Source organism: Carettochelys insculpta, chromosome 8, assembly GCF_033958435.1.
Source record: "Carettochelys insculpta isolate YL-2023 chromosome 8, ASM3395843v1, whole genome shotgun sequence".
Lineage (NCBI taxonomy): Eukaryota > Metazoa > Chordata > Testudines > Carettochelyidae > Carettochelys > Carettochelys insculpta.
Window position 1 is genome coordinate 37,759,104 of NC_134144.1, and position 26,391 is coordinate 37,785,494.

Consider the following 26,391-nt stretch of genomic DNA (forward strand, 5'->3'; position numbering starts at 1 on the left):
GATACTAGGTTTACTGTGTATTATGATGATGTCATTGACATCAACAGAACTAGAGAAGTAGTGGACACTTTGCCCAGCAGTATGCAATTGTAGGATCTGAAACCAGTTTTGCAGCTCCAAAAGGGTTGGGGAGTTCAGATGATGTCCAAGTCAGAATTTGTTCTGTCGGGTTCTGATCCAAACACAGTCTCTTAAACTTTAAATTAGGGTTGGTCACTGCAAGATTTCACCTGTTCCCTTGTGAGAGTACTATTGAATTCAGACACGTAAAGTCTACTGTTGCTTTCCAGGTAACCCCCCATTGTTACTCCTGCCAGACAACGTGCGTATCCGGAGATACAATATCTCATCACAGCAGTACTCTGACTACATTGATAACCAGGAACACATCCAAGCTATAGACTATGACTGGGATCCTGAGGGGATAGGCCTGAGTGAGTATATTTGAAGCTTTCATACGTAAGCAGTCAGTGTTTGTTTCAGAACTAATGTTAGTCTTGGAAGTTAATTTTCCTTTTTAATTTACAATCAGACTAAATTAGTTAACAATTGTGGTGGACAAGTATCAGAGGGGTAGCCGAGTTAGCCTGTATCTTCAGAAACAACAAGAAGTCCTGTGGCACCTTATAGACTAACAGATATTTTGGAGGATAAGCTTTCGTGGGCAAAGACCCACTTCATCAGGTATCTGTTAGTCTATAAGGCACCACAGGACTTCTTGTAAAAGGTGAAGGACACGTCCACTCCATCAGGATTAACATCTCCCTCGCACCTATCCTCCAATACCCTGCCAGTTCCTTCACTATGTCTCATCAGTTGTTCTGCTGTCTCTTTCTCTCCCTTTCATTTCTTACCCAAGGATACTGTGACTTTTATCGGAGGGTTGTGGCTGGCCCTTACTGTATGTGCAAGCATGGTAGGGTGCAAGAAGCCTCTCCCCCTGGCACCCCAGACTTTAGGGCTGGCCACAGCTAGTTCCTGCACTCTTCTGATTTCAGCAGGGCTTCAGGATTGCCGTAGTCTGCACTCATGTGTTTCTTCTCCACCACTCACCCAGGAGGGGGAAAAGACTGGTGGATCCTCCTGTTCCCATCAAATGCCACCCTACCACTGAACTCACCCTTGGCATGTGTGGCCGCTGTAGGGGCTCATGAGATCAATGAAATAGACATCAGAGGCGAGGCACTGCCTCTGACAAAATGTGGCAAGGGATCTTTAATGACCTCAGCTGTATGTCTTATCCAAAGTGTGCCTTTTAGACTGATGAATTTAGAATTTGTGTAAATTTTCTTTTATTTTGCATTTTCATTGGAGGTGGGGGCAGTGACATGGGATCCTCACAAATAAAAACATGTTTAATTGCTATCTCATGTCCCATGTTTATTGGAATAGGGGTGAGATTTTCCAAAAATGACTAAACATTTCAAATGACCACAAGGTGAAAGTGATCTTTGAATTTTTTGTAGGTATAGTATACTACAGCATTTTGGGACATGGCTCTGAGTTTGGATCTATCAAATGTGCTTATCTCCCCATATTTGATAGCAGTGGAAACAATCCTGTGAAGGAAGTTGACTTGAATCTGAGATACATAGTTACTCCTGATGGTCTAGCTGTAGACTGGGTTGGGAGGTGAGTAAACAAAAAATGAAGGACTATACACACCTGAATATGGTAAGAGTCTGTGATGTTAATCCTGTGGTGTCCAAAACCAAGACACCTGATCACCACATGCCACCCCACATGGCCATCCACTACCCCACCTCAGCCAGGCGCTCCCCTACCAGCCACAGCCAGGCGCCCTACCCTCCATCCCTGCAGCCAGGCACAAGGAGCTGCCGCACCACCACTCTGCTGGCTCAGCTGCCGCACCATCCTGCCAAGCCGCATTCGCCACAGGACGCATGTGGCGAATGAGGAGTGTATTGGATACCGCAGTATTAATCATTGGTCAGACATGTGAAATCCAGTCCTTTATCTTAGAGAGGAGATGAGAAGTTCAGTGCTAATTTTATATCCTGCACAAGCTGTACTTGAGCCCAGGGTGATGGGAAGTCTGAAAGTTGTCCAAAACTGTGCACTTTTCTGTGCACTCTGCTTCTTTGATCAGAAGCAACATGTGTCTCAGACTCACACATGTTACTGATTGCATCACATGATTTAGCTAGCTGCCTGGACACTGCGCATATTCCCCAACTGGTAGATCAGTCAAACTCTTTTGGATTCTGGTACACAGGCCACTGTGTTTTCTGGACATTCTTCCTCGCGTTGAATTAAAAACTTGTGAGGAACTTACCCTATGGCTTCTACAGAGGAAGGAAACTTCCAACCCTCTTTCTGTCTGTTGCTTTTCTTTCTGTCTAGGTTTGTACTGGGTTCCTATCTCTATAGCATATGAGTGGCACCTAAGCAGGTAGAACATAGACTAGAATTCTCTCAGAGGGCACTAGAATGTTACGTGTGTGAGAGAGCTTTTCCTTTACTTCCTTCAGTCATTGGACTAGAGAATTTAGTTTTTCACTTAATCCTGAAGGTACTGAGGTCTGTGGTCATTTTTGCTCCTCTGGAAGAGAATTCCTTGATCTCACCCCAGTTGCAGGGGAAGCTTGGTCCTTCACGTGTTATGAGATTGAGCACCAAGCTGACCTTTTTGTTCTTCCTGTGAAGTACTGAAGGAGGCGATGGTCTCCAAGTAGGAGATGTTGTTTTAGGTAGCTTGATCCATTGCCATTGAGTACCTTATGGATGTAGGCAGAAATCGTAAAAAGTACCCAGTGTTCTGAGAGGAACCAATCAGGGAGGCAAAGGGTGCAATTTCCTCCTGGACCCGGCATATCAACGGGGCCCAGAGCTCTGGACACTGAAGCTCTGGGTGGCTTTGAAATACTGCAGGGCACTGTGCACCACTCAATAGGCAGCTCAGACAGAACATGTGGGAGGGGAGGGGGGACCAGGGCTGACAGCTTAAAGCCCCACCCCTTCTCCTTTTGGCCCTATGCCTTCCAGGGGTGGAGAGCTGGCCCCCCTCTTCCACCTTGCCCCCGGTGGCACCACTGGAGCCAATATTGTGAATGGGGCATGATGCACTTCAGCATCCAGAAACAGTGAAGAATCTGAAAGCAACTTTCAGCCAATGAATCAGCTCGAATGAAGACAGACACTCTTATTGGTGGGAGCTGACATGGCAGTGCTTATCTCTGTGAAATGTTTCCCTCTCCCTTCTGGCATCACCACTGCCTTGCTCAGCTTTAGCATCCCTCAGCTGCCTTTCATCTGCTGACTCATCTCAGCTGGATGCTGAGACAGCAGAGTATCAGTTTTGGAAGTGAGCGAAACTATTGTGCTCAGCTAGTCACCTGAGTAGTGTTGACATTTAAGACTGTTAAATTTCATAGGTTTTCCTAGGGGTTTAGTCAGGATGTAGCGAGGGAAGCACAACATAGTAAATAGTTTAGTAAAGTGCAGAATTGCTCATCACAGCTCTGAGTTCATGACCTGAGAGGAAGGAACTCAGCCGTCTCATTGCTTTTCCATTATTGGGAGTGGAAGGTCATCCATCAGCAGGCCATGCTAGCCTGGAACTTGACTGGTAGGGTATCTGGCTATCGGTGGTGCATGGCCATAGATGGAGACAGGTCTGATTAGCTTGTTGAATCTGAGTTGTCTGTGGCATCAGAATTCCTGTCGTACTTCAGAGCCTCCTCTGTGACTGACTGGGGAAAGGAGAGACATGTTTCCACTCATGGGATTGAGTGGTGGCTGCTGTTGCTTTGCCTCCTGGATTAGGTGATGTGTGAAATAGGTTGGCAGCACCTCATCACATGTTGTGCTGGTTACCAAGGCAGGGGGAAAATATTCTAGTTGGATGAAGTGATGTAATGCCCAGAAATGTTCTGCTGGTTGTGCCTCAGTGGCTGAGGAGAAAATTATCTCTCTGCTGCCACCATGGCTGTGAGATGGCATTGAAAGAAATCTCTGTGCTGACAGCCTTAAATCTTAAATGTTCTCTTACTGTCTGCTTGATCCATGGCAGTTCAGCCAAGACCCAAGATTGTCTTTGACCAGGAGTGCATTTATGTGTCAGTGTCTCCACAGTTGTGACCAGGTGCAGACAAAGTAGTGATAAACACACCAACAATCCGTCTGTCTTGGATTTGTATTAGTACTAGAGCGACTGTGAGAAAATGAAATAAAAACCCCCCCCTCAGTATATATTTAGGGTATTTCTACATGCAGCTGGAGATGTGAACTGCAGTTCAGGCATGTGTATCTGTGCTAGCTTTAATCTAGCTAGCCCGGCTAAAAATAGCATAGAAGATGTGGTGGCACAGACTGTGGTGTGGACTGTGGAACCCAGGATAAGTACTCAACTTTCAAGTACTTACTGGGATGTGTGCCTCCAACTCTTCTCTGCTGGTCTGAGCTATGCTAGCTAGGGTAAAGGTGGTGTGTGTGTACCTGAGCTGTACTCATACCTCACACTGCAGTGCATACATACCCCACAGGATCCAGTCTTTGGGCCTCTGTTTTTCATCACTGAAGCAGGAATAACAGTACTCACAAGGCTGTGATGAAATTCCACTGGTTCAGAGCGAAGGCAATGTGCAAGTGCTAAATATTACTTTGTTTAATATTTGATCTTCTTTGAAGCAGCTAAGAAGATTAACAAAGGTATTGCAATGAAGATTAGATATATCCAAGGAAATAGGCAAATAGAGTTCTGCACATAGGATTAGATAACTTTTACATCAGGCATAATGTTTGAACATTCATAATAACCCTTATTCTTGAAAATGTTTTTGTTAAAAGATAAAAATATAGAGTGAAGCTCTGACCCCAGCGGGCCAAAGAGATACACTCACAAGAGTTACAAGATTAAATCAATTTTACATACACTTTCAATTTTAATGAATTGGCTCTGTGTTCTCAGAAGACTGTGGCAGACTGTGAAGATACTCGTTAGTTACCCCCAGTGTCTAAAACTAACAATAAAACCTGACAGTACAACTTTTATCAAGATTACTTGAAAGGAAACTAGGCAGTCGCATCAACTTTTTCACAAAGAGAAACCTAATTAACCTTACAGGCGAGGTCTGCTCAATTCTGCAGCAAACTGTATCTAAATTCAACAGGGAGGTTTCTGCAGTGCAGGGGTGAGCCACACAGGCAGTTTACGCAGCCAGTGCAGTATCTATTAATTACATTGGCATGAAATTAACATAATTTTACAAGGTTCAGTTTTTTTAATGAGCTAGATATTCTTTTCATTTGAATACTGAGTGCTACAAGAAAAACAAGAAACTTAATAAAAGATAAGCAGATTTTCTCAGCCCTATTGCCAGCTATAACATCTTCGCCTTTTACAGCATTTTAATTGTGTTTAATTCAGGCATCTCTATTGGACTGATGCTGGGACAAATCGAATAGAAGTAGCAAAGCTAGATGGACGGTACAGGAAGTGGCTTATCTCATCTCAACTGGATCAACCAGCGGCTATTGTTGTGAATCCCAAGCTTGGGTAAGCATTTGAGGACCTCAAGGAGCTCTGTGAAATAGCATGAAGCAAGCAAGACAGAATGCAACAATAAGGTATAGGAGAGCTTTTAACTCTAGCTGAAAAGGCAAAGGCTAAGTGTTGCTGTTGATCTCCATACACATTTCTACTTGCTTCCATTACTCTCCATGTGCTGACTGCAGAGAATTTTTAAACAAGGGAAGAATTTTAAGAAGGGTCTGGTTTGATGTAACAGATTTTCTTCCTGCAAGTCTGCCTGCCTATCATATTATCATTACTCAAGACACAGGAAAAGCTCTGGGAATACCTTTCCATTTATTTAAGCTACACAAACCAAAGAAACAAAACCATTTTCCTATTATATTATTTCTTTTGGCCTACCCAGACCACCACTTTGTCTTCAGCATCCCACTAGACGTGTCAATAAGGTCCGATCCAGCAAAGCACAATTCCCCAGCTCTTCTCTTTATGTGCTGGGGAGAAAGTAAGTTGCTTTTCTCCTTTTTAGGTGCAACTTACTTGTCCTGTGCTTGACCATCTCTGCTGGTGGGTTGGATAGTGGAGCCCCATCTCCATCCATCCACTTCTCATTCCTTCCAGATTCCCCTGCTCAAAGGTGATAGCATTAGGCTCCCTGCCATTTCTGTGCCCAAAGCTGTAATCTGGTCAATCATAATAATAGGGGCACCAATATGGGAGGAGGCATTCTCCCCTGCTCAGGTGTCCTTGAGCAAAGTTGAGTCTATCCCATAGGTTGTCCTCTTAGAGAAAATGGGACTGTTTGTTTGAGTAGGGTCTGCAGCTGGCTTGCTTGCTGCTCTGCCTCATTTACTTTGCTATGATTTTCATTATATATAAAAGGGGAAGTAGTATAAACACACTGGCATATTTGACATCTGTGTGCAATGCGCATCTCAGGCCGAGTGCTCACTGAAGAGAATTGGTGTAGGTCCTTGGAAGCTAAGGGAGCTGTGTTGAGTTACATCAGCTGAGGATGGCCCCCAACGGAAGCTGCATAAAATCTTTTTTCCTGAATGACCCCATTGGCACTGCCTCTGCCATCATCCCCTCTCCACCTGAGTGCTTGAGATATGGAAATGCTCCTTTAATGTGCTTATCATGTGTGTTTTTCCTCCTCCCAGTCTACAGATCAGAACGTACATGACAGCCTGTTTGGTGGCTCCTGTGACTTAGTTGTTGAGTAAAGTCAAAAAAACCCATCACAGCCATGGCATACTAAACCATTTTAAATTCTGGTTGTGCTCTTGTAGGCTTCTGTATTGGACTGACTGGGGGAGGCAGCCAAAGATTGAATGTGCCTGGATGGATGGACAACAAAGGCAAACACTGGTTTCTCAAGACCTTGGCTGGCCCACAGGCCTTTCTATTGACTATGTCAACAATGACAGGCTGTACTGGAGTGATTCTAAAGAGAATGTTATTGAATCCATGAGACCTGATGGAACAGACAGAACCACTGTATTACATGGAGGTAGGAAATCAACATGAATGTTAATAATAGTTTCTGGTCTAAAAATTAGTAGGAATGTGTGGCTAGATTTTCAAGTATGCAGACTTCACAATTGTTTCCAGATTTACAAAAATGCCTGGCTCGCAGTTAGACACCTTATTAAGACCCAAACTTATCACTGTTTTGCATTCACTTTGCATGCATGCAAATGACTGTGCAAAGAGATGGAGTATTAGGTCCACTGCGATTAACTTGCATGAGCAAAACAGTGAGAACATGGCACGAGCTGGATGGATTATTGCTGTTTTAGGTATGTTATTACTCAGTTGCAAGTACAGTGGCCCATTCATTTCAGTCATGCAATGGCATTTCCATCAATACCAATGTCAGTGGTTAATGAATCAAATATTTGATGCAAGAGGATTGATAGTTGGCTCAGCAATACTGCAAGGATTGTTTGCTAACTGATGATTATTTTGTTCCTTTGAGAAGTCAGCAGTCCGTACAGCCTTGATGTCTTTGAAGGCCATTTATATTGGATTTCTAAGGAAAGAGGTGAAGTCTGGCGGGAAGATAAGTTTGGAAATGGTGAAAAAGTGAAAGTGCTGACTGTAAACCCGTGGCTCACTCAAGTGCGCATCTATCATCAGCATAGATACAATCAGTCAGGTAATCACCAGCCTTGGGTGTTCTGTTCCTGCTCATCTGGAAACTGCTGTCCCGAATCCCTAGTGGTGTCTTTGGAAAGCTCAGTGATAGTCTGGAAAGGGCAGATCTCTCAGCATCTGAAGTACGTATTTCTGAAGTCATAAAGGTGAAGCTCTGACAAATGCATTAGGTATATCAGGGTCAGCAATCCCCAGCAGGGGTGCCAAGAGTGGCACACAAGCCAGTTTTCATCAGCACATGAGACCGGAGATCAGCTCTGCCCCACCTGCCCCCGTGGAGCTGGGAGCTTGCTCAAAGCCAGGCTGCCTGTGGATTAACAGAAGACCAGCTAATGCTACCAACACCACTAAAACAATGAAGTGCTGCATGTTGATTTATTTATCAATGAAGCTGGTATAAGCAGAACTATTAGGGACTGTAAAAAATACCACTGGCACTCGGGCCGTACATAAAGGTCAAAAGGTCGAATTTCAGCACTTGATCTCAAAAGGTTGCTGACCCCTGAGGTAGGCAGAGAGAGATGGGACAATAGAGAAGAAAGCAGGCTTCCAACACAGAGCAGTACAGTTCTCTTTTGGAATCACTGGCACAAATTTATGGCATTGTCCATTTTCTTCTCTGATAGCTTCTGCACAGGAGGTAGCAGCAATTCATACTTACACTCCAAAAGCAGAAAGTGCTGACCACTCTTTACTGTCTGCAGTTTAGACCACCTCTCTCTTAACTCTCCTGAGGGTGCCCAGGGATAGTTCATACTACTCTAGTATGCTCTCCCTAGGAGGCTTCATCTGCACTATGGTGTTACACAGTGCAAGTATAGCTACAGGCCACAGTGAGAAGCAAGGTGCACCCACATTCCAGTGTGTAGCTACATAGGAAAGACTCTGGCAGCAAAGAGTGTCAAAGAAAGGCTCTGGCACAGGGAAGGCAGCCGGAAGAAGTGCCAATTATGGGCATCTGGCAGTGCGTTTTCCCACTGCCTCCCCTGTGCCAGAGCCTTTCCCCACTGCTTGAATCTTTCACTGCAGCTGGAAAGGGCTGCCGTAGCAGGGAGCTCGTGAAAAGAAGCAGCCAGGGCAGATGTACTTTCAGTAGGTTTGCTCCATGGTGCTCAGACAGTGGAGATGCTCTGTTCCTGCACCTCCTGGAGCACTTGGCTCTAAAGCTATAATTTAGCCCTAATAATGAATGTAAAAGAAGGCAGAAGACTTTAACATAGAGACACGATATTTATAAGCCACCTGGGTTATTTTACACGTAAAGAAGCACTTAGGTTAGAATCCATTACTGTAACAATTAAGAGCTGCTTTTGTGACTTTGCCGTTTACGTCTCAGAAATGCTGCTGGAAGGCATCTCCAGTTAACCTGTGTCACTTCTGCATTTCAGTGCCTAATCCTTGCAAAGATGTCTGCAGCCATCTCTGCTTGCTCAGACCAGGGGGATACACTTGCTCTTGTCCACAAGGGGCTCGTTTCATAGAGGGCAGCACCACCGAGTGTGATGCAGGTAAAGTGAATTGTCCAATGGCAACTGTAAGAACTGACTCAATAGTACAGGTTGAACCCAGAACTCTCTCATCCGGCAACATCCGTAATCCAGCATGATTTTAGTTAAACGGATGACCGCTCATCATGGGTGCGGCCAAGTTTCCCATGGTCCCATAAAGTCTGTTTACAGCCACCAGTCCTGGCCCTCTGTGTTCTGTGCTGCTATTTAACTGTAATCTACCCCTAAATGTCTTCTAAAAGCCCAGTAAGCAGTGGTAGTGTTGGTAATGTGCTAGACATTATTGTCCTACCATGGTCCAGCAAATTCTCTCATCTGGAACCAGTCAGGTCCCAAGGTTAATGGATTAGGGAGGTTCAACCTGTATTTTCCTTTAATATGTCATTCTGATTTGGAGGAGGTATGGATATATTTTTTACATGATCAAGAAAACATTATTGAATAAAAATATAAACGGGGAGGTGTCTACTTCAGTGGTTAAAGTAGGAGCCCTGAAAGCAGGAAGTGTGAATTATGTTGTCAATTATACCACTGACTTGCTTTTAAGTTGGACAGATCACTTAACTTCTTTGTACCTTAACATGAATATAATAATATCACCCCTGTAAAATCCGGCAGGATTTATAAAACTGTTCACTGCTGTCTCCAGGGACCCTTGTTAAGTTCTCTTTAATGAGTTCAACCAGAATTCCAAACCCCTACATCCTTGACCTTTGGAGACGTAAAGATCCAAATATGGATTTAAACTTGGTAACCTCAGTTCAGTCCTGTGCATATAGCTAAGGGACCACATTAAAACATGGATACAGATGGAGTGTAACTTAACTCACTAGAGCTGGTAGAAAATTTCCCTGGAGAACATTGTTCCATAGGAAAATCCAAGTTTGTTGAAAGCAAAATGTTTAATGGAAACATTTCGGTTTTGGCAAAATTTTGATTTTTCTGGGGGTAAGGGAAACCAGAACAGAGCCTTTCGATAAATCTAACCACTGTCTTTGATATTTTCAGAATAGAGCATATTGATTTTCTGTTTCAAAATGGCTTTTTGTTTCAAATTTTAAAAATATTATATAATATTATATAATCTTTTAAACATCAAAATGGGAAAAAAACATTTCAGTTTTATCTAAACATTTCAATCAATCCAAAACAAGTCCTTTTAAAATTGTTTTCATTCTGTGGGTAATTGCTATTTTATTGTTTCATTCAGTTTTGGAATAGAACAAATTTGAAATTCTGGAATTTTGCATGAAATGGAAAATCCACTTTCCATTGAGTTCTATTAACACTCAATAATTGGGCTAACACCTTGAGCAATGCAGGTTTTTGACCACACTAACAAATATGATTGACATCAGCTATACTAAAATTTATGACATGGGCAATCAAAATCTTTTATTCTGTTATAAACTATAAACATTAGCGTAAATGGAACCTTTGAAATCTAGGAAAATGAATCAGTGTTTGACAAAAATGCAGATTATATTTACAGTTCTGTAGATTTTTCCCTTGGATGATCAATAAACATTTTTTAACGGTGTACGTGTGACAGGACACAAAGCTCAAAATAAAGCAGAGATCATTTACAAGTAATTGGTATATAATGCAAACTTTTAAATCTAAGCATTCAGTGCTCAGTTTTAGAATTGCACCAGACCACACAGTGCTTTCCGGAGCACTTGGGAAGCATAGTTGTTGTGCCTTCTGTGAGCACTCACTCACAGTGGTACTGAAGGTAATGGGACTCATGAGTGGGCTCCCACCTCACTCCATCCTCAGTAGGGATAGGTGCAGCAGTCAGGAAAAGTCCTTGCATTTTGTGGGTGTGAGGGAGAGCTACCCTTTTACTTAGCTGTTAACTGAGGTTCCAGGTCTTCTTTTCTCTTCTTTTCTTAGTAAGGCATTTGATACGTTCTCTTTTGATATTCTTATAAAAAACTAGGCTAATACAACTTAGATGGGGCTACTGTAAGGTGGGTGCAAAACTGGCTGGATAACCATACTCAGAGAGTAGTTATTAATGGTTCTCAATCCTGCTGGAAAGGTATAACAAGTAGGGTTTCGCAGGGATCTGTATTGGGACCGGTGACCGGTTCTGTTCAATATCTTCATCAATGATTTAGATATTGGCATAGACAGTATGCTTATTGAGTTTGCAGATGATACCAAGCTAGGAGGCGTTGCAACTGCTTTGGAGGACAGGGTCAAAATTCAAAATGACCTGGATAAATTGGAGAAATGGTCTCAAGTAAACAGGATGAAGTTTAATAAAGACAAATGCAAAGTGCTCCACTTAGGAAGGAACAATCAGTTTTACACATACAGAATGGGAAGCGACTGTCTAGGAAAAGGTATGGCAGAAAAGCATCTAGGGGTTATAGTGGACCAGAAGCATAATATAAGTCAACAGTGTGATGCTGTTGCAAAAAAAGCAAACTTGATTCAGGGATGCATTAGCTGGTATGTTGTGAACAAGACACGAGAAGTCATTCTTCCACTCTACTCTGCACTGGTTAGGCCTCAATTGGAGTATTGCGTCCAGTTCTGGGCACCGCATTTCAAGAAAGATGTGGAGAAATTGGAAAGGGCCAGAAAAGAGCAACAAGAATGATCGAAGGTCTAGAGAACATGACCTATGAAGAAAGGCTGAAAGAAATGGACTTGTTTAGTTTGGAAAAAAGAAGATTAAGGGGAGACATGATAGCGGTTTTCAAGTATCTAAAAGGGTGTCACAAGGAGGAGGGAGAAAACTTGTTCTTCTTGGCTTCTGAGGACAGAACAAGAAGCAAAGGGCTTAAAGTGCAGCAAGGGAGGTTTAGGTTGGACATTAGGAAAAAGTTCCTAACTGTCAGGGTGATCAAACACTGGAATAAATTGCCTAGGGAGGTTGTGGAATCTCCATCGCTGGAGATATTTAAGAACAGGTTAGATAGATGTCTGTCAGACATGGTCTAGACAGTACTTGGTCCTGCCATGAGGGCAGGGGGCTGGACTCGATGGCCTCTCGAGGTCCCTTCCAGTCCTAGCATTCTATGATTCTCTGTGCACCTATAGAGTCCGGGTTGTGTTCTAGTCTGGTTGATAGTACCTCATCACAACAAAAAGCAGAAAAGATGAAGCAAGTATATCCTAATCTTATTTGCATTTGGTGGGTAATATATATAATAAAGTGATCCTTGTAGCACTGAATTTGGATTGATTCTCTTCAGTTAACCCATCAGAGTGACTAAGAATGAACCTGGGTCAGAATGAGGCTAAGATAGGAGAGCGGGGAGGACCCACCATGAAGAATATTACAAGCAGGAAGTTTAGAAGAGTGAGAGAATTTAAATACTTGGGTCAATAATTGCTGGCAATGGCACCCTCCTGAGTCATGCCCAGCATTGTACAAACCTGCTTCCTGTGAGCGATGGGAACTGATACAGGATGCTAATAAGATAAAAAGGCAGAGTGGATTGTAACTCAATCCATCCAAAGTAAGGAACAGAGCCTTGGCCAGCCATGTGGAAAGAAATCAGTATACTTGGTGCTATGGACATAAAGATATTCAAAGGTCAAATAGCGAGCTGCTCTGGGATAGGCAGAAAAATGGGATTGTGCAGGTCCTAGTGAAAGTTTCCCCAGCTGAAGACAAGTTGAGGAACCTAGTCTTTGTTGGTATGCATATGCCCAGCAGAGACCCCACAGTTACACAGGTAAATTCTTGCAGTGTTTATGGTCAGAAGATGACAAAAGGGGAGTCCAAAGATCCAGTTCATGGCTAAAGTATCAGTGCTCATTAGACCAATTTGCCTGAGAGCCAGGTGTACAGTCACCAGTTTTGGAAGAAGGCTATAAAAATTGCTACCTCAAATATGGAAATAAGATAGAAAAAGACTTAATCTGCTGTTAATTATGTTATTTTTTTGCAGATCATTGATCGACAGTTTCACAAGCTAGTATCACCTCTGATTTACATTTCCTTAATATGCTATGGCACTGTGACCTATTATTGTCGCAAGATGCGATTTAGGCATTAAGTATCAGGGCATCTTGTTGCAGGCCAAAGAATTATTTCAGTTTATCACTGCATGTCATTAGTACCTAGCACAAATTTGTTTCGAACATTGAAGCAACAACCTTGCAAATTGCTTTAGCTACCTCTTATGAAAGTAATTTACTGTTTATTGCTCATAGCATCTGCATTTGTTACCCTTGATTAAATTGCTTTAAATAATCTGGCTAGTAATGAAGAAAAATAGGTCAAGATTTTGTTTTGGAAAAAAACTAATTGCACAACAAAAGGTATTTTACAATATTGGGCCCAGAATCTCTAGACAGTAGAACCCTGAGATATGTGCACTCAAGTTGCATGAACCTTGGGTTAATGGGGCTCTGAATGGCAGGGAGCAGGCGCCTGGCTCTGGGCTGCCTGCCACTCAGAGGAGCCAGGAAAGCGACTCCCGTTGTGGGTGGCAGCCTCTCCATTCCTGTCAGGGGCGGCACGGGTCAAGCTGCTGCCCCTGACAGGAGCAGTTTCACAGCTTCTGTCGGGGCAGCAGCCTGACTCTTGGCTGCTGCCACTGACAGGAGCTGGAACTTTATTTTAAGGTTTTGTTTAATAATTACACAGCGGGGGCTCAACATTTCATGATCATATCTGTCAAATTTTTTCTTGCCATTTCCCACGTTAAGGCCTCTAGTTGTAAGCAGAGATCTTAGCCCCAAATCTGGAATCGCTATGCTCAATTACTGTTGACATCACTAAGCGTTTTGCTTGAGTAAAGGTTTCAGGAACTGACTACTTGTGACTTCTGATAGGTAAACTTTTATGGCCCTTACACTCTATCTAGTTTGTAAGTGTAAGGAAGAGAGCAACAAAATGCATCTTTCATTTACAGCTTATACAAGCATATACATTCAGACCTTTTCTGTAATATTTGCACCAAGCTTTTTAGTGTGTAGATCTCCTGAAATTCTTATTAAGGCCAGTAAAATCATACTTTAAAGAACCTTACCTTCTTTTTGAAGATCTTAATTAGTTTCAGTATCAAAACATCAGAAGACTCTCCACAGGGTTCTCTTAAAACACTTACCAATTCAATATTATATTAGTGTGTCTTTGGTTCAAATAGGGCAATGTTGTAACCCCAGGAGGTACCTGAGGCTGCAACGTTAGCGTGATGTTTAATGGGCTCCAGTATGCTTCTAAATGGGGCACATCAGAAGTTCCCACTTCTTGTTTAAAAGCAAATCTCCATCCTCTATTGCCTTCATTCTCTCAAAAAATAAATGGCATAATTTCTAGCAAAATCACTTCATGTCCGTCCCTATGAGACTGAATCTTACAGCTGGTTTGGAGAGGAGTTTGGTATGATACTGCTTTCTGAGTTTTGAGCCCTGCAGGCAGGGAACGGGAATTTTGCTTGACCTGGCCTTGCTGTGTCTGTAACTTTCCACTTTCTGCAGTATCCAGCAATTTTCATTTACATTTCATCATTGCAGCATATGAAAGGCGAAAGGTTGAAATCTGCACCCTTCTTGATATTACTGAACCACTTTTTACTGAATAACCCCTTTATTATGCAAGAATAGAAGTTTTATACAGAGTGAAAATTGTATTTTGGCAGGGTGGTAGAGCTAGTAGCAGTCTTCATCCCTGGCATTAAAAGCAATATTTTTAAAAGGCTGCATTTGAGTTTGAGTGTGAAAATTTCACCACACAGGTTTGTTAGTTGCATTCACATAATTAGAAGCCTGGTTGAAATTTGGGCCTGAAAGTACATTTTAAAAAATTGCATGGTACTGTATGTTTTGCTGAGTGTGGCTTATTAACGTATGCATGGCTTTTCATTCCTGCAGCCATTGAATCCCCTCCAACAATGCCACCAGCATGCAGGTGTATGTATGGGGGAACGTGCTATATTGATGAAAGTGATCTTCCCAAATGCAAGTAAGTCAATATTGTTGTGGTTGTAGATCAGAGTATGCTGGTTTAGCCTCACACAAGGGTTCAGTTCTACCTGTAGTACAAGCTACAAAATAAAAACAAACCTGGGGAATAGTCTGGGGAAGAAGGGGAAGGAACTGTAACTGCATAGAGAGATAAGCCAGTAGGTGCCGCTGATGCTCCATGGAAACCACATCTCCAAACTAATTACCCTAGTTTCTGACTCAGCATTACTCTATGTCTATTTCTAAGCAGATAACAGGGATATTATCTTTACATTCAGTGAAACATGTAATTACTAAGACATGAGTTGAGCTCTACTGCCTGGCAGTAAACATTACAAAATATAATAATAAAGCTTACCCACTCGACTTAATAAAAGAGAGATGGTCGAACTATCTCCCTTGTATTCACAGGTGTTCTAATGGCTACACGGGAAATTACTGTGAAATAGGATTGTCAAAGGGAGTGCCTCCTGGAACAAGTAAGCTTCAAGTATATATTAAATGAGACATCTAAGCTAAGTGGCATGTAATATCAGTTCAAGGTCAACTTTATACTTCCAAGAGGGCTCTTTTTAACTTTGAGGCATGTTTGTTTTAATATTTACTTACTCTTCCTTCTATGATAGCAGCAGTTGCAGTGTTGTTGACAGTCATCCTCATAATAATAATTGGAGCATTGGCAGTTGGAGGGTTCTTTAACTACAGACGGACAGGCTCCCTCTTACCAGCGCTTCCCAAACTACCCAGGTATGTTTCATAAGGCTGGTTGTTGATGGGAGTCTGTGCATCTGGTGTTTGTTTACATTTGTGACTGAACGTTTCTTAAGGTTGTGATATGCCTACTGTGCTCTAGTTCTCTAGATGCAAGGAAACAAAGAGTACCATATTGTCACACCACACCGGGCTACAGTTAGTTTTCAGATAAATAAACTTCAGCTAAATACATGCAATATTCTCTCAAACTTGATCTCAGACTGGCTATTCAGTTCAGAGGGATATGAATGACAGATGGGGAAGTAGATTTATTTTAGCTACTTTATCAAAAGTTGTAAGACTCAGGCAAGTTAGATACAGAAACTCTTTATTCATTAGAAGGTAGAGGTCTTCTGTAATATACTGACCTGCAAGGAATGCTATATGACTATCGGATACAGAATACCCATGTTTCATATTTGTGGGGCAGGAGACCTCTGTCATATCACTGGCCATCTGAGAAGCACAGCACTCCTGAGAAACTCAACTTTATGAATTATTATTTTTTTAAAAAAGGTTGACATTGTAAAATGAAAGCAGGGAAATGAAGAAAATACTTCTAGAAAGAAGGGGCTCAGAGCAAACATGAGTTTTTAACCATTTCTCTGAAAATATATTATATTGTTCCTCCTTTTTGCTTTTCAACTGTTTATATGCATGTGCCAAAACAAGCACACGTCCCTATCTATTATAACTGCATCCACATTAGTCCACTAACTTTATTATATTGGTCTTTGAGCTGATGCAGTTAAATAGTTGCAAATAGGGCAGATGAGCACTGGGAGAGAGAATGTTAGAGTTCTAACTCTTGACTGCTGCCAGTAATATTCTGTTTCTGTGTTATTTTGGAAATGGAGCGGGTCCAGTGGAGGGCAACCAAAATGATTAGGGGTTAGAGCACATGACTTATGAGGAGAGGCTGAGGGATCTGGGCTTGTTTAGCTTGCAGAAAAGAAGAGTGAGGAGCAATTTGATAACAGCCTTCAACGTCCTGAAGGGGGGCTCTGAAGAGGATGGAGATAGGCTGTTCTCAGTAGTGACTGATGGTAGAACAAGGAGCAATGACCTCAAGTTACATATGGGGGAGGTTTATGCTAGATATTAGGAAAAAACTATTTTACTGAGAGAGTGGTGAAGCCCTGGAATGTGTTACCTAGAGAGGTGGTGGAATCTTCATCCCTAGAAGTTTTATGTCCTGGCTGGGATGATTAGTTGGGATTGATCCTGCTTTAGGCAGGGGCCTGGACTCAATGACCTCCTGAGGTTCCTTCCAGTCCTATGTTTCTGTTGTTCTATGATTCTTTGCTGATTGCATCTTCAGAAACTGTGTAGGTTTGAGAACACTACACTTTTGCCAGTGTCAATTTCCGTGAAAATGGGGTTTTCTGAAATAGAATTCTAAATCTTATTTGTCTTTACTGTTTCTCATTTTAAACTCTTTTTCAGTGAGTATGGCTCAGTGCTTATGTCTGTCATTGTTCAGCTCCTCCTTAATCGTCTCTCCCTATATAATACACTGTTTCAGTGCATGTGGTCATGTCTTCCGTTGGTGGTTCCAGAACCTATAAAACCCTGCTACAGATGTCTAAAGGAATTCTCTTTTAGCTCAACTCGTAGGGCTTCTCTTCACTGTAAAGTGTACTTGAATTATAACTTGAGTGTTGCTGCTAACTTAACTCCAGTCCACACACAAAACACCTTATTTGTGGTATAGTGGTGCCTGTAACTTGAAATGACCAGGCTCATCAGAGGTTATAGTCTAAAGCTGAAGTTAGTACAATTCACAACCTTGAATTGTATTCACAGTTCACAGTTCACAGTTCAGCTGTTCACAACCACTTCGCAATATGGCTAAGCTGGCTTCACTTGTGTGCTGCTAGTTCCCATAGTCCCCTTGAAAGGACAGAAGAGCTATAGCACAGTTCATTGAAAAAGAATTCATAGAGCAGCTCAGCTTGCTGTGCAAAGAGCTATGTGATATGCCCCTTGAAGTCTTATTGCTACACATGAGTGAAGTAGGGTGGCTAACTGTGTAAACCCAGAGACCCTTGCCTCACCCCCCATCCTGTGCCTTCCCTGAGACCAATTCAGTGTCCCACACCTTCTCTAAGGCCCTCACCCCTTCTCACTTCAGCCCCCTTCCTATTTCTCTTGCTCTCTCCCATTCTCACTCATTTTCATCAAGCTGTGGCAAGGGGTTGGAATATGGGAAGGGGTGTGGGATGCAGGCTCTTGGAGGGATTTTGGGTGTGGGCTCAGACTCTGGGAAGGAGTTTAGATGCAGGCTCTGGGCTGGGGCAGGGGGTTAGGGTGTGGGAAGGGGAAGAGGGTGGCACTTACATGAGGGAGCTCCTGAAGGAGACCAGCATATTCTTTGGCAGTGCTTCTAGATGAGGGGAGCTAGGGGATCTCTGCATGTTTCTGTCTACACGCCAATGACATCTGTAGAATCAGCTCTCAGGACAGGGGCAATGTGCATGGACCTTGTGTCCTCCCCCAACTCTGGCAGTATAAGGATGGTACCAGCCGCTTCTGGGAGCGGTGCAGAACCATGGCAGGTAAGGCAGTCTGCCTTAGCTCAGCTGTCGTGCCACACAGTTAGTGCCCAAAATCTTCCAGTTTGGCTGAAATAGCCTCTGGGAGATAGTGTGTGATTCAAGGAGACTCCCAGTGAAAGTGGGAGGGTTGACAACCCTAGGGTGAGGTCAGTGCTAGTGTGGACTGAGCAACCTTAATGTTATTCAGCGGTGTTGCTACTATCACTGCAGCCACATTAACCTGAGAGATGTAACCTGGAGTGTAGATAATCTGAGTGAACTCTGCAATAAGTGTCTCTGTTTTAGATACTGAACGTCCTGGTCTTAATCACTGCTAATACCTTCATGTGTAAGGCCACAGTTCATATTTCTTCAACTGATATTCTTCCTTTTCACCCAGTATGTAACATTGGTCATACAACTGCAAGCCTAAATTACACCTGCAGCTATCACAGTTGCATGTGCAAATTGAACATTTAAATAGAAATACCCATGAGGAACTTTACATAGTTATTTGTATGCTAAAACAACCAATGCATAGACCCAGTCGCAGAAATTTTATCTTCCAATTAGATATGCAATTGTAACATTTTTATGTATGCTTTCAGCTTTTGTCCTGTGGAAATCTGGTCCTAAAGTTTTTAAAAAGGATTATACTACTGAATAGCAAAATGTTTTTAAAAGGCAATGGATTTATGAATTTGTTAGGAAAACAAAATTGAAAATAAGCATAACTAAACTGTGTTATCAGTGTATTTTGCTTTTAATGACTCAGTTTGTCTTATCTATCACTAAACACTGAGACTCTTACTCCTTATTGGGCCAGAACTCCTTCTATATTCAATGAACAGTTTGCTGAAAAGAAGAGTAAGGCTTCTGGAGTTGGCCCATAGAGAGAATAAGTTTCTAATTTCCTAGCAACCATCACAGAAAACATTTGATTTAAAAGGTTATTGTCCAAATAATTGATTTTTTTATTTTTAAAGCTTAAGCAGTCTTATAAAGTCCACTGAAAATGGCAATGGAGTGACTTTCCGATCTGGAGCGGATGTGAGTATGGACATCGGTGTGTCTGGTTTTGGAGCTGAATCTGCTATAGACAGAGCAATGCAGATGGTATGGGCGTAATTCTAAATTAATCTTTAACATTTTCCCTTGTTTGTAGTTGATTTGTATGGCAAATGGAAGAATCTTACACAGAAAGAGAATGAGATGATAAATGCACTATAAACAAAAAAGGGAATGTCGAATTAGATTAGACTTCTCTGACATAATAGAAGATTTCTGTGTCAGAAATTAAATGAACACTCTGGAAATACTTCACCATGTGGTCAGGGAACAAATGGTACTTTGGTCCTGTAATTCTACCACTAATACTAGATGTCCCTGGACAGGTCTTTGCGTACTTGGCCATCCAGTGGAACATGTCCAAGTGTGCAAGTTATAAAGGCCCCCGCCTCCCTTCCCCTGTAATATTGTGCATAACTGAGGCTTCAGACCTAATGTTGAGAGACAGTCACACGAATCCCGTGATTGCTGCCTGCCTCTCCCACTTGGATGCTGGCACAGAAGTAGGGGGAAGGGAGTGTGATCAGGGCAATGCTCTCCTGGATTCCCCACCATCAGAGAGAGGAATGCACAGGTGCTGTGTGCTTTGCTCTCACTCTCTGAGGGGAAGGGGAACAGCAGCAATCCACCTTCTGTACAACTCTTGGAGTGGGGTTGGGGGTTTCAGTCCTCCCTGCCCTCTGTAAATAGCATCTGAGGGGAAGATGGGGGAGGGCTTGGGGCAGGGGCAGTCCTGGGCGGGTGTAGGAGTATGATCTTAGCCAGTCCCTTTACGCGCCTGCCTGCTGCTGAGCAGAAAGCCCTGAGACCCCAGCAGGAAATACACCGTGCCTCCTCCTGCAGCAGAATGCCCCAGCTGGCCTAGCTCTTTCTTGCCAGAATGGCGCACCAGGGCACATGGGCTTACTCTCACCTCTAATCAGTCATAGGCTTTTAAATGACTTGTTCCTTCCTCAGCAAAATATCACAATCTCCTAATTAATTATTCCAGTCTTTAATGTTTCAGATATCTGTGGTCAATTTGTACATATACATTGAAACACCCCTTTAGAGAGTATCCTTCCTCTGTCATGTTCTTGCTCTTGGAGGTGTGATTTATGGAAGCCATCCTTCCTCACTGTAACATCTTTGGAGTGAATTATTGAGATGTTTCTTTTTTGGACTATGAATCATTATTATGTGTTCAGGCTTTGAATGTGTTGTATTCAGTGGCAATCTTGTAGACCATTAACAAACCATTGAATGGACTAATGTATTGCAAAGTTACACATCAAGTTCCACGTGTAACTTTACACAAATACATACCTAACTTTACAAAAATAAAAACCAGTTCTCTCTGATCTAAAGGATTAGATTATAAAATGCTAGCTGTGTTATCTGTATGTTATCTGCCATGGCTTTTTTCACAGAATGAGAACTTCGCAGTGGAGTCAGGGAAGCCGCCAATCACCTTTGAAAATCCAATGTATGCAACTAGGGAAGGTGGAGACAGTGTAGTGAATGCATCTCAGCAGACATACGTAAGGAAGAAATTGAACGTTGCTTTTCTTCTTTCCTTCTCCTTAAAGCCTTGTTCCTCTTCTATGTACGCACTGGGTCTTTCCTTCTCTGATTTCTTTTTTCATTATTATATCCATCCCTGTTTGTGTGTCTTAATTTTTTTTTCATCATTTTAAGGATATGGGTAACCCTTTTTAACATTTTTAGGAGCAAGTAACAGCACCTAATAATGAAGGAAGTGAGAATTTTGAAAATCCTGTCTACTCTACTGAAGTGTCAGCTAGTCCACAGCAACCTGCTGCAAGTACAGAAATGACCCAGGTAACACGATGTTACTTTTTAAAAATTTAGACGAGTGCTACTTAACTGCTGTATTGTTCACAGTGCTGCAAGCCCAGAGCACTGTTTTGTTTGTGATCAAGTAGTAGGAAATCTGAACTCTCACACCTCATGCTGTGAAGATGTGCAATATATTTTTCACTTTGCATAAAATAATGACCTGCGGTGAAATCGACACATCTCACTGCACAAAGGCCGACTTATCAGGCTATCTATGACAGCAACAAGGCTGCAGTTCATCCTCTTGGCTGTTGCTATTCCAGCAGGCAAACACTTCTTTAACCACAGATACGAGGATTTAGATAAAGCATCTCGGCAGGAGTTCTTTTTCCTTGCCCACTTCAGTGATCAGCTCCATGTTCGTCTATTGACAGTGCAGTGTTTGCCTCCTCATGCAGTGCAACTGCTCTACCGAGGCACAATTCCAACACAGCACTGCCAGGGGAACTAAGTGCTGATTTAGGGGATATCTACACTGCAGTTAAAAACCCTCAGCTCACCCCTGTTAACTGACTCAGGCTCACAAAGCATAGGGGACTGACTAACTGTGGTGTAGATGCTTGGGCCCAGGCTGCAGCCAGAGCTCTGGGAACCTCCAGTCTCTCAAGTTCCTAGAGCCCAGGCTCCAGCCTAAGCCTGAATGTCTACACCCCAATCAAACAGCTGAGCTCTCTTTGCTGAACAGACATACTGTAAGTTACAGAGGCTCACAACCACAACCCAACCTGAACGTGCCGTAAACCCACGTACGTCACCAGTTAGGGTAGCCAACCATGGCAAGAGTCTCCTAGAAAGAGCAAAGGTTACAAGCACAGACTGAGCCAGTCCTCGGCTCCTCCCACGTCTGGCTTCACCCATTCCAAATAAGGGGCAAAGAAACAATGTTGAGGGTATGCCCAAGAACAACACACTGGATACCCCAGTGGCTCCAATTCCCACCCCACCCCCACCCTCTTTGGCAACCACTGTTCATACTTCCTGCCAGCGTCAGCCTCCATTACATTGGACCCATGAGTCCTTAGTACTATATCTCATGGGTTTAACCTCCAATTCTTCTCTACCCTGACCCCACCACCCTTGTTCCAGGGACTCTCTTTCTGGGAGAGCCTTCTTGCTCAGGAGTTCTAGGACCTGTTGTGTCTGAGGGCAGTGGAAGAAATTTTGCCCCACTTCTGGAACAAGGGGTTCTATTCCAGACATTTCCTAATCCTGAAGGCAAAGGGTGGCCTGCAGCCTGTCTTGGATCTGAGGGGCCTCAATGTGTACCTGTGGAAGCTCAAGAGACATATGGTTTCCCTGGCTTCAGTAATCCCTGCTGTGAATCTGGGACACTGGTATGCTGCCATCAACCTGAAAGATGCCTACTTCCACATGGTGATTTCCCCTGGAAACGGATGCTTCTTCCTCTTTATGGTGGGAACATCCCACTACCTGTTTACCAGATTCCTTTGGCCTGGTTACATCATCAAGAATCTTTATCCAGTGTAAGACAGTGGTGGCAGCCTACTTCAGACACTGGAGAATACAGATTTACCTTTACCTTGCTGACTGGTTGATCAAGGACACCTCCAGGTCCTGGATCCAAAGCAGTATGGCAGTCCTCCTAGTGACTTGCCAGTCCTTCGCACTCTTAGTCAGTGATAAAAAGTCCCTGTCCAGAGAATAGAATTCATCAGGGTGGTGCTCGACTCAATCTGTGCAAGGGCTGTCCTGCCCCTGGACAGATTGCAGACCCTGGGGAACCTTATAGGGGACATATTCAAGTTTTCCCTGACCATGGACAGAGTCTGCCTGCATATGCTGGGCTGCATTGCAGCATATACCTATGTGGTTTGCCATGCAAGACTCCACATGCACCTGCTCCAGCAGTGGCTGGCCTCGGTTTACTCTCAGTCTCAGACCACTTGGACAAGGTGGCCACATTTCCCTCATAGGTACGATCCACCTTCCAGTGGTAGTTCTGGACAGTGCTCTGGAGAGGGTTCCATTCAAGGCCTTGGTCCCCTCCCTGGAACTGAGGTCGGGCACCTCAGACCTTGGGTGTGGAACCCACCTGGGCAATGGCCAAATGCAAGGGATGTGGACCCCAGAGGAGGCAAAGTTCCACATAAATGTCAAGAAGCTGAGAGCTGCTCATATGGCCTTCAAGGTCTTCTTGCCTCAGATGTCAGGCAAGATGGTGAGAGTCCTCACATACAATACCTCATCTATTGTTTTTTACGTCAACCAATTGTGTGTGTGTGTATATGCTCATCATCTCTGTGCCAGGAAGTGCTTCATCTCTAGGACATCTGCATCAGTCATGACAGTGTCTGTCCAGTGGCTTTCCAAGTGGATTACCCCTTTTATCTGGATCTGTTATGAGCTCATGAGAGTTCTCCCACCGGCCATCAGCTGAGCTTACTCAACTAAGGCCGAGGCCTTGGGGGCAGTTATTTTGGCACACATTCCAATCCATTAGGTCTTTTGGTCCACATGTTTACATCTCTCGAGGTCATTACCCAACAGGCCAGAGGTGGTGTTGGGTTCAGCAGAGCTGTGCTACAGTCATCTTGGCCTGGAACTCCTACCTTCCACCAAGGGTGCTGCGGTGAGTCATCTATTGTGGAATGGACATGAGCAACCACAATTACTTGTTCATAACTGGTATTCTTCGAGATGTGTTACCCATGTGCAGTCCACATCCTGCCCTCCTTCCTCACTGTCAGACTCTCCGGCAAGAAGAAACCAAGGGTGTGGTGGAGTATGCAGTGGCCCTTATACTGTTCCATGGAGGGGCCACTCCAGGGGTCATTAGGGCTGCTCCGCTATAGGTACTGCTGAGGGGGAAAACTGCCAGCTCTGGTGCACATGACAAGCACACATACCTATTGTGGAATGGATATAAGCAATACATCTCAAAGAACACCAGTTACGTACAGGTAACTGACTTTTTTTATTCCCTATGAGGCGGTTTCAGCCTCAGGTGGCTTCACCAAGTTCTCTTCTCTCCTGCACTTGCTATGCATGTGACATTGAATATGCATTTAAATGGCACTTTTTGTACCACTACAGGGAAGAGCCTACCAGCATTTCCAGGATAAGTCTCTCTTTTCAGCAGCTTCTCTCTCAGTTTGAAATTTGCAAAGTGCAGAGGGAGATCCTGAGCTGGTGTAAATTGCCATATCAGTGTTGACTATAGGGGAACTCTAACCACTTACTCCAGCTGAAGATTTTTTCCACCCTTGCAAGATAAGGGATAGTTTTTTAACATTCATACATTTAACAAACAAACCCTACTGAAATATGCCTACACACAAATAGTTCAGTTTTTCACAGACAGTAACACTGCACTTTGATTTGAAATAACTGAAATCTGACTCACTGTAAGGAAAATACAAGAGATGTATCAATTGTGCATTCTGAGTTTTTATATTCTGTCTATAACCATAACAACATTAACTATTGCAATTGCATGCATCAGCTCTGTACAGGGCATTTGTTTGGAGTATTGTTTAGTATTTTTTCAGTGTTGGAGGTCAAAAAATCATCTCATCTAGGTTAGTCATGTGATTCTTGGAAGTCACATTATTATTTCTGAGACTCTATATGAACAAAGACTCTCACGCCTCTTCAGCCCATCTTTCACATAAATGATCTGTAGAGGCTCACTATGAATTTCAATGGGCATATGCCCCAGAATATTTTGTTGGCTGCACACCCTTTGCTAAGAAAACAATAACAAAGTGAATATTTTTGAAGCTTTCTTGAGGGACAGAGGAAGTCAGTTCAGGTGGTTGGGATGGGGCTTTGCTTGTGGATGGAAGCAAAGTCCCAGACTCGTCTGGTGAGTGGATAGAAGGATTGAGTTCTTAGCTTAGGTGCTAAATTATCCTTCCCATAAAGTTGGCAGCATGCGTGTGAAAGTTCTGCTGGTGCAGAATGATAGTATCCCGGCTTCTCTGGAAACTGAGGCTAAGAGAAATCTGTTGAATTACTTTAATTAGTGATGTGCCTCTTGTTTACAGGCCAGCAGTCTTTTAGGCCCGGATTCTATAAGTTACTCCTTGTGGGTAGACCCCAGTTTCCACAGAGCTCACTGCTGGGATTTATACTCCTATAGATATGTGAGAGTTTCTAAGTCCTTATAGCAATTTCTCATTTTATATTTTTGTGCCTGGGTTTTATTTTCCCTTTTATTTGTGGTGAAACCACTTGCAGTGTTATTCACTAGAAATAAACATTGTCATTTTATCTGCTGTTGTCTTCCCTTGTGGTACTACTTTAATTAAACTAGCAACAATAATTGCATGATTGAATAGGCTCTATTCTATGCTCTACATTGACATGCCTGATCTCTGTTTCCCCTCCTACCATTTTTCCCTCTTGTGCTTTATGAGCTGTTTGAGGAAGTGGCTGTCTCTTACCATGTGTTTATACAGTGTCTAGAACAGATGGGCCTTGATGCCACACGAGGTCTCTAGCTGCTATTGTGTTGCAAATAACAACAATAAAAGGAGGGTGACTGGGAAATAGTCTGAGTTCATTTCAATGACATTATTGAACAGGGAGATGACTTTTAGCTCATACAGCAACTTAAAATAAGAATTGTAGGATGATAGTAAAGACCTAATGTATTTTCCCTATACTGAAAAGATCCATTGAAATGGATTTTGCGGAAGGTGGATTAGTGAACAATTAGAGGTAGTGTCAAGAATAATAGTATGATTGGTTATTTCAAGTGTGATTTATGGCCTCACATCTGATATGTTATTTTTCTGATGAGCTTTCAGAAAATCCCACATAAGCAATGCCTATACTCTCTTAAAGTGAAATTTTGTCTTTGGACACTTAAACCATTTTGTTACATTTGTCATTTTTTCCTTTATGGGTGGGTTGTCATTTAACAATTATCAAAGCACTTAGAATCTGTGCTAGGCTTTAAAAATTTTAAATCAAAAGAGCCAAATAAAAAATAACAAAATGGTGAGAAGATGGACATCTCCTGAATAAAATCACTTAGGGTACATCTACACTAGGAACTTAGGCACTACTTCAAAGTAGCCAGCATAGAGTCCACACACATTTTCTCTTACTTTGAAATTAATGGAATGGAGTT

At 42.8% G+C, this 26,391-nt stretch overlaps 1 protein-coding gene across 1 annotated transcript in view; it reads left to right on the forward strand.

Moving 5' to 3' along the window:
* LRP2 (LDL receptor related protein 2) overlaps positions 1–26,391 on the forward strand; it is a 183,498-nt gene that overhangs the window by 153,967 nt on the left and 3,140 nt on the right. The window contains exons 66-77 of the mRNA XM_075000937.1: positions 291–434; positions 1,467–1,632; positions 5,390–5,518; positions 6,787–7,007; positions 7,479–7,655; positions 9,043–9,162; positions 15,004–15,094; positions 15,508–15,575; positions 15,723–15,843; positions 19,373–19,502; positions 20,864–20,974; positions 21,162–21,275. Of these exons, the coding sequence (XP_074857038.1) occupies positions 291–434; positions 1,467–1,632; positions 5,390–5,518; positions 6,787–7,007; positions 7,479–7,655; positions 9,043–9,162; positions 15,004–15,094; positions 15,508–15,575; positions 15,723–15,843; positions 19,373–19,502; positions 20,864–20,974; positions 21,162–21,275 (1,592 nt within the window). The remainder of the gene's footprint in view (positions 1–290; positions 435–1,466; positions 1,633–5,389; positions 5,519–6,786; positions 7,008–7,478; positions 7,656–9,042; positions 9,163–15,003; positions 15,095–15,507; positions 15,576–15,722; positions 15,844–19,372; positions 19,503–20,863; positions 20,975–21,161; positions 21,276–26,391) is intronic.